Source organism: Mchenga conophoros, linkage group LG19 (assembly GCF_057382185.1).
Source record: "Mchenga conophoros isolate Kocher_MC1m ecotype Shallow Benthic linkage group LG19, M_conophoros_male_GT1.1, whole genome shotgun sequence".
Taxonomy (NCBI): Eukaryota; Metazoa; Chordata; class Actinopteri; order Cichliformes; family Cichlidae; genus Mchenga; species Mchenga conophoros.
The window spans coordinates 26,333,167-26,346,261 of record NC_140544.1 but is presented as its reverse complement, the minus strand read 5'-3'; the positions used below and the strand labels follow the sequence as shown (position 1 = coordinate 26,346,261).

At 40.0% G+C, this 13,095-nt stretch overlaps 1 protein-coding gene across 2 annotated transcripts in view; it reads left to right on the top strand.

Annotated features, from left to right (window-relative positions):
* begain (brain-enriched guanylate kinase-associated) overlaps positions 1–12,289 on the top strand; it is a 59,138-nt gene extending 46,849 nt beyond the window's left edge. For both annotated transcript variants that reach the window (XM_085258370.1, XM_085258371.1), the window contains exons 5-7: positions 222–329; positions 3,133–3,216; positions 7,557–12,289. In XM_085258370.1, the coding sequence (XP_085114496.1) occupies positions 222–329; positions 3,133–3,216; positions 7,557–9,098 (1,734 nt within the window). In that variant the 3' untranslated portion in view covers positions 9,099–12,289. The remainder of the gene's footprint in view (positions 1–221; positions 330–3,132; positions 3,217–7,556) is intronic.
* The last annotated feature ends 806 nt before the right edge of the window (positions 12,290–13,095 follow it).

The window sequence follows — 13,095 nt, the reverse complement described above, 5'->3', positions numbered from 1 at the left end:
ATGACTTTCCCCCTTTCATTTTTCTTGTGCTCCTTTATAATCTTGTTTTACCTCTGTTGCTCCTCCAACTTTGGTTCTCTCATCTCTTTCGTTATCTCTTTTCTCTAACCCTCACTTCCTGCCCCTCATCTTATCATCCACTCTGTCATCCTTGGGGTTTTTTCCTTCTGTTTTTCTCCAGTTTCTCTTTTAACTTGTCCATTCTTTCTCTTACACTCTAGTCACAGCACCACGAGGAGGAAAAGAGAGCCCTCAGCCGGGAAATCATTGTTCTCAACAATCATCTCATGGAGGCGAAGATCACCATTAATAAACTCAGAGAGGACAATGTGAGTACTTAAAGCTACTCCATCTATATAATGTAAGTTCCCCATAACACCTCTTGTCAGCACTGGGAATATACCTGAAGCTAGGTTATTTGGACAGTTTCTGAACTTTTTGGTATGATTGCTTGCCCAGATTATATTTTTCCTGCAGGCACAGTAGCCCAGGAAATCCAGGGCACAGAGACTTGATGCCCTGGGGCAGCTGCCTTCATTCCTTACTTACTTGGTGCCTTGTTAGCACCAAAACAACAGTTGGTTTTGGAAGATAAAAATCAACTCTTTCTGAGGAGAGCACTTCCTCATGTCAAACTGGAAGTCACACTCACTGTATTTCTGCAACATCCTCAATATTTGTGCTTCAAGGTGTCACAGCAGATAGAGGAATTAACTCTAAGCCACTGGATGTTTTATAGTGATAGAACTGAAATCAATGGGCATCCTCGGGGCTGGCAGAGGTTGAATCCACAGCTGCATAGACCTGAGCTCAACGGCATGTGGAAATTTGGTGCCTCGCTTTTCTTTGAAGTGATTTTACTGTTTTTTTCTTGTGGAGGGGCTCTAGGATGAGTTAGATTTTCTCTTACCGCTCTATGGCAAATTTTTAGCACTTCTGAGCTATAGAGCCCTCTTACAATCCTCCCCTCCAACATCCAGCGGAGGTGATTAGAGACGAGGTTCATTTTGAGTAGGTTTCAGAATTTGTCCCAGCAGTGCCAGCCGTGAGGCAGACATTTCCTCTGGAGATCAACTGTCAAATTTTCTGCTCAAAACACAAAGAAATAAAATAAAACCTCACAGTTGTGTCAGTGGGTCACAGTGCCTGAGACCCACTGCCACAAAACACACTACAAATGAATTGTGTGTTTGCTTTACACTTAACTGATGAAGCCGTTTAATCTACAGCAGTTTGCAATTGTCCTGAATTACCCCTCATGTCTTGATATTTTGCAAGGAAAATGGAAAACAGGTCCAGCAGTTTATTAAAAAATGTACAAACATACATGGAAATACAGTATAAGGCAAAAACTTGAGTTTTCACAATTCTAACAGGCTTTAACATAGTACATGGTACATACACGAGCATGGTAAATACATGGTATTTAAGGACATGATCCTGTTCATCTGCAGTGGATAGGGTTTTTGGTTGGTGGTTGGTGTAAAAATATCATTTATGTGTCAAGCTGTGTTATCTCTTGGCATTTTTGAAAGAGCCAACTACAGAAATAGAAACAAATTATGTATTTTTGCAATAGGCTGCTAGTAAAGTGTCCAAATACACTAAGTTGTCTGTTATGTGCAAACAATGCTGGTTTGTCCCTTGAATTATAAATTAGGAACTGAGGCCTTAGGCTTGTCTTAGGGTATTTTATGCTTGAATGCTTCATAGGTCAGTGTCAAGTGACTTAAAAAAACAAAAAATATTCTTCTAAAATTGAAAGACCTTCAGGAAACCTGGAGAAGTACACTTCAGGACCACTTTAAACATTACAAAAAGGTGTGTCTATTAAGAAGCAAAGCATAAAGAAATAAGGCGGGGCTCAAGACTTTTGCACAGTACTGTAGAAGTTGTTACATATCCTACACATTGACAGGCAAAAGAGGGCATCAAGATGTTGATGATCCCCAAAGACTGTTCAAATGTAATAAATTACCTACAAAGATAATGACTGTGAAAGTAAATGGCTCTAATTTCACAACAACTTGAAGGAAAGAATCTACTCAATTCACACATTCAGAGATTATTAATATAGTGTACATAAAGAACTGATCATAAGACATCACAAAGTCTGCCTCACAACCAGCTGGAGCAACAAAGCTGTCAGCTGGCACTCCCAGGAGAGACACACCACACAGTTCATATTAACTAAGACATCACCAAAGGTCTCAAAGGTCTATTTGAACTGTCCCGAAAAACTACAGGGACTTCAAATGTCTCTTTTCACCAAAACAGGGGAAAAAAAGATTCAAAAAGCAGCCACTGTTAACTGGTGGGGGAGTTGAGACTGTCAAAGAGAGGGCTTTGATGTTATGGGGGGAAAATGTCAGGGTTGTGCTATTAAAGAGAAACAGGAAAGCTACAGTGCAGCATGAACTGACCTTTATAAGTGGACAGGTTTAACAGAGGAGGGAGACGAAAAGAAAACCTTCTAAAACCAGTTAACCGCCCACACTAACACATGCATGCACAGTAAACGAAGAAAACAATGAAACCAGGCATCTGTTGTGCCAGTAGACCACCCTCACGGTGCTCTGAAATTTGAGCAAAAATTTAATAACCATTCTTTTCAGAAAGAAAGCATGGGTAAAGAGATGAATAATGCTGTACTTGCTTCCTTGGCTGGAAGGTGCAGATAAGTTAATGTGCTGTTTCAGACAACTCTAATAAAATTAGCACAGTCTGCACAGGGCAGATATGTCTAAAGAAAAGTTTGCTGGTATTGTAAAGATTCTGCAAACTACCCAGTGAAATTATGTAACCAAGATGCATATATATATGCTTCTTGGTAACATATATTTTTATGTTCAGCTGTATTGTTGCACACTCTCCTGATTCCCCCCTCAGACATCTCCCATAATTATACAGCACAATTAGAAGGCTGTAATCTAACGTATTAAAGGTTTTACTCAGGGATGGTTTAAACTCATAACACTCCTCACTCACAGCATGCTTTAGTTATCAAGATGCCAAAGAAAACCCTGTGTGTGTGTGTGTGTGTGTGTGTGTGTGTGTGTGTGTGTGTGTGTGTGTGTGTGTGTGTGTGTGTGTTTTAAGTGAATGGGAATAATCTTTTTGCTTTTTTTTCAGGACCTGTACAGGAAAGACTGCAATCTGGCAGCCCAGCTGCTGCAGTGCTCCAAGTCTCACTACAGAGCACATAAGATGTCTGAGGTGAGCTCACCAGCACTGCCTGCTGCAGCTACATCAGTGCAGGTTTAGGTTTGTGCGGCAGTAAAAAAAAAAAAAAAAAGTTCAGCTTTAAAATTCGACGCCGACCATTTAAGCAAAGATGTTTTCCCATATGGAAAAGATGTATATAAATCTTATAAAGTTTGTATCTGTCTTGTGTGAAACTTGTATGAAAAGCATATAAGAGTGAAAACAGATATAAGATCCCTTGAAAAATTATATAATGAAACTTGTATGTTTTGGATACTTACTAAAACAATGTATGAAAGTAATGAGAAAGTGGCCACTTTCATGAGTAATCACATATAAGTTTTTACTATTTCTTTTCCATATGGGTTGTTTATTTAAATTACACTCCAAACAAGGTTAGTCTAGACGAGCGGCAGGAAATTGCAGTGTTTACATCTGAGAACTTTATAAAGTGTATTAATAAAATAACATAGTTGGGTCTTTACTATTTATTATTTAATGCGGTTTAAGTTTTCATTTTTCATTCAAGCAGCATGTTGTACAAAATGCTTTGCTTGAATAAAGTCTTTTAGAAAGTGCTACATCTGAATTCAGTATACAAGGACACACTAGTCGAGCATTTGAAACGTACTGCGGATGCTGCTTTAGTGTATTCTACTTAACACTATGGACACACTTTGGTAACTCCTGCCATGTCGGGATTTCTCCACCAAAATTTACTTTCAAACAGCATTAGCTCCTTTCTTTCACAAATATTATTGCCAACATCTAATAATACATAATGTTAGTTTAAAGCATTAAAACATTTCCAAGCATTGTGTGAAACCTTAACTCATCAGCTTAAATCCAACATACAGCTCTGAGGCTAATGGACATAACTACATCAGCCACGAGTAAGCTTGAGATGGTTTCATTTACTTGTACTAATAAAGAGGAAATTAAATGTATTTTTCTTCTAATGAAGCAAAGTTTATGATATTGTGTTGGTGTACCATTAAAAGCCTTCTTGAGTGGTTTTCACAATAAGAAGGAGCCACAGCGCTCATGGCCTCTCCTCTCAGACTGATGAAGGTCTGCTGTCTGAAGTACCATCTGTGTGCATCTTAGCTGTGCATAATAAATGAATGAAAGGCTGGCTTGAGGTGCCTGAGGCACAAAAGAAAGGGAAAAAAATCTGTAGACCTGGGCTCATAATTAAGTGAAGCACTACCTACAGACTACTTGCATCACTAAAAACCCATTGATATAAATGAAATAGAGCAATAATGAATTCAGCTTGTTAAAACTCTGAAAAGGGGATGTTTTATGCTTTTCTTTAAACAAACACATTTAGGACTTTAGGGCAGGAAATTGAGTCCACTGGCTAATAGGGAGCTCATCTAATCTTTGCTGAACAGCAGCACTGTAGCCACAATGCAATAACACTAATTGCATATAGCTGCCAGAAACTGATTCAGATATGGCTGTTAAACTTAAATATGCATGCCAAGTATGTTTTTCTATAGAAAACATGAATCATCTAGGAATCTTTCACAGAAGTACATTAGTATTGCATGCATTAACACAGGCAATACTGTACTGCATTAGTGAGGGTAATTAGTGCTACACTTCAATCCACAAACATTGCCTTCTCTTTCATTTGCACTCTTCTAAATGGCATCAGCTGGGGAATATGTTTGTGACTGGAGCATGTAGTATTGGCCTCAGTTTTGAAGCACTATAGCTGCTGTGCATATTTAGAGTAACATTTAGACATGTTTTGATCTAAGCTGACTGGAAACAGTAAAAATTCTGCTTTGGGGGACTTTGTCAGCCAAGAGATTCTTCTAGAAATAAGAGACCTAAGGGCTTAGTTTGCCCAATGAAACTAAAGAACTACTGTCCAATTACCTGCTCCACTGCTAAATATAAACAAAATAAATAATAAAATTGTTTTATTTTATTTTATTTTTCATTCTAATAGAGAAAGACAGAATATCCACTAAAGAACACATTTAAAATAATTTAAATGTACACTGACAAACTTAGGAAAGGTCTGTGCATGTGTTTCCTGAGCAGGCGGACCTTACAGGCGTGTACTTAAAATAGTGAAAATCCTGACTGCTTCAAATCATTAACAAAGTGTCAGTCTGCTACTGACTTTTGTTTGGCGTCACTTATTGGATTGGAGGTCTGACAATTTAACAATTTATTAATTTAATAAATAGGGGCCTCAGTAGCTTGTGGAAGAACCACACACATACACAACAGCTTGGAAAACCTTCTCATACTCATTACCAGCGTCGTCACACAATGCTGTGGGACGCCCACTTTGCAGCTGGTCTCTGACACTCCCTGTTATATGGACCCTGACCTTCAATTTGGTGGTGGTACTAGGACTCACTCCTAATCTGAAAACAGCTGACCGTTGTAGTTCACAGGTGACACTAATCAGGCACCTGATTGTCAGCGCCTGGGGTACCAGAAGCTCAAAAAAAGAGTCAATAGTAGAATAAGCTGTTGGCCAGACAAGCCCGTATACTTAAGTCTGCATTTTTCTCACATTTTTCTCGGCACCATTTAAGGAAAAATAAACAGGATTTCCAACAGTGTGAGATTTATTGCCAAGAAACATTGTTACAACAAAGAAATAATTGACCAAACACAAATGTACTTTTTTTGGTGCTAAGTTTAACTATTTCCCCCAGTTTAGATATGTAACAGATTTACCAAGATTAACTAAAGAAGCTATGGAGTGTGTCTTATTGCTAGTAAAACTAACATTTAATTTGAAATGTTTTATCTCCATTGTGAAGCAGGAAATATGGAGTTTAGGAACAAGGGGTGAATTTCTAGTCTTTTAAGTAACCAGCTCCACGATATGCTATTAATCCACTTATTGTAATAAAAGAAGACCTGCAGATGTGTTCGCTGTCACGTTGCTTAACACTGCACAACTATGTGACTGTTAATTAAGATCTGCCTCAGATAGCAACTAATGCTGAGCTGACTTACTTGGAGCACACACTGTATATTATCTTGCACTCTCCCCCCACAGCCTCACCTACTTTCCATCTCTATTCCCTCTGGGAGAGTCAACAGCTGCTAAAAATAGCCCCGACTTAAAAGATGCAGGTTATTTTATGCCGAGGCGAGCTTCTATTTCTTAACAAAGCTAAGTCAGAATTTTATCTATTTTTTTCCAATACTCAGCTGGAGACCCAGAGAACTGGTTTAATTTGAATCTAAGCCCTTCCCTGTGGAACCAATGTTGTTTGATGGTAGAAAGAGAAATAAAAAGACACACTAAAAGAAAAAAAAGAGAGATGGGGGGAATGAGAGTCTTTTGGTTGAGAAGGCAGTGGTGCAAGAGGAGAAAGATGAAAGGATAAAGAAAGGGATGAGTAGAAAGAGAGCTCAGTGTGTCGGGAACAGTTCCTGCTGACCCTGACCAGCTTTAATAGGCACAAAGAGCCAGTCTGTAATTGACAGGAACATTTTTCTCAAACTGGAGCCAATCAAAGAGATTATGTGTCTGTCTGTGTGTGTGAGAGAGAGAGACACAGCAAGAAAAGGAGAAAGATGACAGGCTGAGAAACAGATGGAAGAAAGCAGGAAGGAAAGAAGAAATACTTATGTCTGTATAATTAAGTTGTAGACTCTGTAACACATAACTAAATAAAGGTTGTTTAGAAAGTTATTAAAGGTAGCACAGTTTCTTTGTGTTATCAGGAGAGGAATTCAGGTCAGACAGGGCATCTACCTCCAACTCGACTTCTTTAGGTTCATGAAGACATTCACCTCTCATTTAAGAGGTTTCATTTATCAAATGGCTGGTGGAGAGTACCAGGTTTTACTTCATAAGCATTTCTTCACACCTTATTTCATGTGATGACTTTTATGACTAATAGTTGGTCACCAACCCTTAGGGCCACTTCCAAGGGTACAGCCCCTGCTAGTGGTTAAATACCTTGGATCCTCCACTAGTTGTAATAGAACTGAAGAAGCCTCTTGGATGAGAGGCAAAAGTCTTCAGAAACCTAAAAAAACGACCAGTTGCCCTCAATACTACCATGCATGGATGAATGAGAATGTAAACATTTCCCCCCTGAGACACATATACTGGTCTAAATCAAAGGAGAATTTTTGCACCTAGACCTACAGAAAAGTAAGAAATGGCATTTAAAAATACATTCAGTATTCAGCTAAAAAGGCTCTTGAAGAACTTATTCATTTTTAAAGAGCTTTGCTGAATACAAGCTCAGCAACTGTCACAACTTTTCAAAAACATTTGTTTTGCTGTTTTGGGTTGTAGTTTCCTGTCTTTATCCAGCTTCTTTTGTCTCTCTTTGTATTTCTCTTCCATGCCTCAGCTGCCACTGGATTTCCAGGAACGCATCAGTTCCCTCATGGAAAAACATAATCAGAGTAGTGGCGTCACCATGGCAATGTGTCACTCAAATTATCCAGACGCTGTGCCCACAGCCATAATTGCCAAGGTCCTGGAAAAGCCAGAGCCTGGAAGCAGTTGCCCTGTAACGCGTTCACCCAGCCCGCAGGCACAGGATGGAGACTTTCTGACAGGAACAGGAAGCACTGATCATCTGAACCGGCGCCTTTCTTATAAGACATCTGACCTGTACTGCAGCGACACGGTGCTCTACTGTCCTGAACGATGGCAGGACACCGAGCGCAGACAAAGTGTCGACCTTCATGGCACTGGCCTGCTTCAGCTTCACGCTCAGAACTCTGTTGACAGCAACCCCGATGAAGATGCTTTCCACTCTGGAAGTTTTTCCCACCATGAACCCCCATCCTCCTTCCGTCACCACGATGAGTTCGGCACTGGGAGTCTCCCAGTGTCCAGTTCCTACTCCAGTTTTAGTCTTGCATCAGATGAAAAGGGAGGAGTTAGTGGAGGATGTGGGCGCACTGGCAGCAGCACCTTATCTTCTTCCCACCAGGGTCTCTACATGGACTGGCGAGAAGGTAGTAGTGGAGACTATGAGCACAAAAGTATTTCCTCCTATGATAAAGACAGATCAAGCTTCCCCAAGTCCCACAGCATCCAGCACATGGCAACCCAAAGGAGCCCCCAGAAGGGCCCCTCACCAGCCTACACAAGGACAGCGTCATGTTTCAGTGAACCATTCCACTCCAGCACTCCTCGTCTGGCCTCCTCTCACAGCATGGGGTCTACAATTGGACTGGGCCAGGCTCATGGAGGAACCCTTGACAGCCAGGGTGATGTCCAGGTCTCCGAGGATGACCTGAGCAGCCGCTGGAGACAGCTCAGCGTGGAAGACATCAACACCTTCTCATCTTCTTATCGCAACATTACAGGGCGGGCTTCTCCATACAGTTTCTCTGAACGCCACTTTGCCATGGGCCCCTCCAGTAAAGTCAAAGGGTCTCTCTACAGCAGCTTCCAAGAAGGAGACGACGTCTTCCACAGTCGGGTGCTGGAGCAGTGCTTTCCCATGAGTTCCTCCTCTCCCAGCCGCAGTCCCAAGCCAAAAGAGCATCGCAAGCAGGAGAAAACTTCTGTGCTGTATAGAGCCAAGGATGACAGTCAGGACTCTGAGAGCAGTTTGTTCCTCTCAGGGAGCTCTAAAGACAAGGAGAGCAGCGGGGGAGCGACAGCGGCAAGCAGCGCAAAGAAGGACTACGTGAATCTGAGCGCAGACAGTTCGGCTGATTCCTTACACCAAAGCTCACTTGAAGCCTCAAGTCTTCAACACTACCCCACCCCCAGGCCGAGCGTCCGGCCCCGCCCGAGCTCCAGCTCTGCTCTCAGCATCGGCCCCGCGCTCCCAAAGAAGACTTCTGCAAGATACCAAAAGTTTGGCAGTACAGGACTGACGAGAAAGGACAGTTTGACCAAGGCACAGCTATACGGTACGCTGCTGAACTGAGTGGAGAAAGCGATTTTTATTTTATGCATGATGATGACGATGATAACGAGTCCTAACTTTCTGTACTGTTCTGTATCTCTCCCTGCAGCAAACACATACTTGGTGTGATGGGGTGTTCCGATGTTGTTTTATGTATCTTAGCCACGGCACGTTTCACGCAGTCTGCAACCTTTTTCTCTATTGTACGTCAGTGTATTTATCGACCTGAGACATGCTAGTCAGTATGTTTTTGTTTAAGTGATGGCGATATTTAGAGGCACCAGGATAAAACCACATTCTCTCTACAACACAAAGATACTGTGCTATTCACTCTTTTTTTAAGTACTGTTAGTAAAACCAGCAAAAGATCATTAATTCTTGCTCTAATATATACAAGTGCTGAAAATGAAGTGTGTTTAATGAGGTGACTTAATTCTGCATGTTTGCGAGAGGTTATCCATTAGGTTTAGGCAGGCTGCGCTGACTGCAAACTGTTAAAACAATTTACTTTCACTTACACAAATGCATGTTGTGTAATGCATATGAATAAGGTGGAAAAAACATTTCCAGCTAAACTGTTTTTCAAAGAGACATTATCTGTAGGCAACCCTTACCAGAAGGAAATATTCTCCAACTGGCTAAATAAGAGATTTAAATAATATATATTTATTTCAAGGCCATATGATACTTCATAGCAAGATTTATATAGCTAATAGAGTAATCCCACACTTCTTAATAAGAACCCTAAATTGCCTACATTTGTCAGCTATAAAATATACAAATATATTTTTAAATAATATAATTATTATGAGAGGAAATACACAAATATAACCAGGTACCCATTCAGTAAAACCTATTACACAGACATACAGTATTGTGCAAAAGTCTCCAGCCACCTTTTTTTTATGTTTTGTCTCTTTCTTGTTATTTTTTTTTAAATGTTGTTTTGAGTAATAGTTTTCTAGGTTTTCTGAAGGTCTTCCAAAGTTTTTCTTTGGACATTTAGTTGCTTTTTTCATTCATTTTCAGTCCAGTTATTTTACCTCACCGAATCATTCAATGATAATAAAAAAGCATCTCACAAAAGGGATGAAGCAGTGTTGTGTCGACACATAACAGACAACTTAGCACAGAACCAATTTTAAATTATATTTTCAGGCACTCTGTTACTAGAGGCCTGTTGCAAAAAACAGATCATTTGTTCCCATTTTTTCAGGTAAGTCTATGAAAAATGCTAACGATAACACAGTCTGACAGATTAAAAAAAATAGTATTTTGGCATCAACAAGATGATTCCCATTGACAGCAATTGAACCAACTTCAAAAAAAAAAATCCAAAGACCTTACATGGGACCTGGGAGATGCATCTGGGCTTTACGTTGACCCATCCACCGGAAACTGACGCCTAATCAGAAATGGTGTCAGTAGAAGGGTGGCTCATGTCTTTTGCACAGTACTATAACTCAAACAAAGCAGCAGGTATAAGTCATTCATTTTACCCAACTGGAAATTTTTCATATATTTGTACAAAAATAAGATGACATCAGCAGTCATACTGCACAGCGGTTACCGTAAAAACCAAGACACTTGTGAAATTGCCTTAATCCTGTCCAGTGGACAGAAAGGTCTCCTTTACAGCATCTAACAACTGTGTACATACTGTATATCTGCTGTATTGTCACTGTATGTATGCACTACTGTTACAGCGTATGCTCTTCCTGTCAGATAATATATATACATACACAGGTTTTAGGAGACAGATTAAGTCACGTTTTTCGATGTTGATCATCACTGGATTTTGCTGACATGAAATTCTGAAAAATTTCTACTGATGTGCCAACTTTTAACACTTTTGGTACTATATACACAAAAGCAAAACGACACTGTTGGTTCTACTACTTTAAGGGGAGAGTTAATTGGAAAATTGTCCAGGCCTTGGTGGAAGTTCTGAAACGTATGCACAAGAAAAGGTGGATGGGTAAGTGCACTGAAAAGGTAGTAAAGAGTGACTAAACACAAACATGTACAGTCAGTGTGTTGTTTTCAACCAGCATGGTCAGTAAACACTGTGAAATGGACAAAGCTTGTGTATATACAGACATAGAAAGTGTCAAAGACCTTATTATAAAATACTGCCTTATGTTAAATGAACAACTGCAGAGAGATTGTCCTGCTGCCCAACAATCATACTACCATTTGCTATTCCAGTATAGAAGAGTACATAATGACAATGTTCCAACATCTATGCACGCCAGGATTTCTTACTGTCTGTGTAGCTCTGCAGAGCCGAGAGGAACAGCGCTAGAGAGAAGGTAATTTACGGAAGCTCAACTTTGCCCTCAAATCATCACTGACAGATTTTATTTTCGAAAGCTATGCGTCTCTCACTCCCGCACATCTGAGAACCGGCTTAAGGCTGTTTGAAATATTCTGACATTGTCATATTTGTGAAGCTAAAACTGTACCATACAGGTCACTGACATTTTTTTTACTCTTATTTGGTAGACTGTTTAGGTCTTAGCAGTGAAAAAGGTTTGAAATTACATTTAACCACTGTGCAGAGGAAATGAGAATATAAATGGTATTTTTGTTGTGGGCGCAACGTAGAAAAGGAGATACTTCATACACAGTTGTTACAATATGAATATTTTTTATCTAGTTTAAGTTGTTGTTATATTTATAGAATGTTTTGACCTTGAATGACGAGGCTGAAGTGGTTCTGTCCTGTCTTACCTCCAGCCCTGTTCCAGGAATAACAGGCCTGTTGTTTAAATGTCACGTTTGTCTGTCTGATGCATGGTTCTATATTTTTTGCTGTATGTTTATTTACTTAATAAAGATGTGTGTTGGGAAATTGATTGCAGACTTCAAGGCATATTATTTTAGGTAATTTATTCTACCACCATCTGGTGGTTCACAGTAGGGGACCGTTCTAAATTTTTATAACAAATCCTTAACCGGCTTAATTATCACATTTAGTTGCAGAACCGCTTTTAGCACCAATAAGTTGAAATAACAGTTTTCTGTGCAACTTTATCAGTCTCTCACTTCATTGTTAGGGACTGATATATTAATACTGCTTCCGCTCTTTAAGGTCTGCAGGCTTTTATTTAAGGACAGTTCTCTTAAGGTGCCACTGCAGCCTTTCAATCTTTCAATCTTTGACTGGGCCATTGCAACACCTTGCTTCTTTTCTTTTTCAGCCATTCTGGTGCTGGTATGCTTGGGATCATTGTTGCATGGCTTGTATGTCATCTGACAAAGATGGCTTCTTGTTTGACTCTAGAATACTGGTCGACTCATTGACTGTAAGCTCCTCAGGTCCAGTGGCTGCAAAGCGAGCCCAAATCATTACGCCTCCACCACCATGCTGATATGCTTTCTTTAGTTTTCACCAAACATGGCGCTCTGCATTATAGCCAAACTTCTCCACTTTGGTCCCATCTTTATAGAGAGCATTGTGCCAGACGTCATGCTGCCACGTCACTTTTAGTAGTAGCTCTTGGGCTTTTACTGAGGTGGTCGCACTTCCTGATCATTAACTCATCTGATTAACAGCACCTGGCTTCTACTTTATTTCCTATGGAAGTAGTAAGGGAACAGTATGTTTTTCCACAGGATGGCATTCTTTCTTCTTATTCTTACGGTGGACTATGTATGTAGATGCAGATTAATTAAAAAAACTGCTTTAAAAATCATTTAGGGGCCTTTTAAAGACAACTACAATGATGCTTTCTGTATCATTAACTGAGGTAAAATAAGCATAGGCGTTACAAAACAGGGGAAACTATTTACACATTAGATTTTTCCCTATAAACAAGGATAAGGATGTTTCTACTATATATACTGAATAAAGATCACAAGCTTCTGCACTTCAATGCTCTGCTGTTGACTGGCAGGACTCTGGGAGAACTTGGCAATGCTTTGACAGATGATGGCATATTTTTTTAGTTCTCTGGTTGTCTTTCTTTGATGCAGTGTGAAAGGAAATGTCATATCAGAGCCAGAGAGAAGAAAA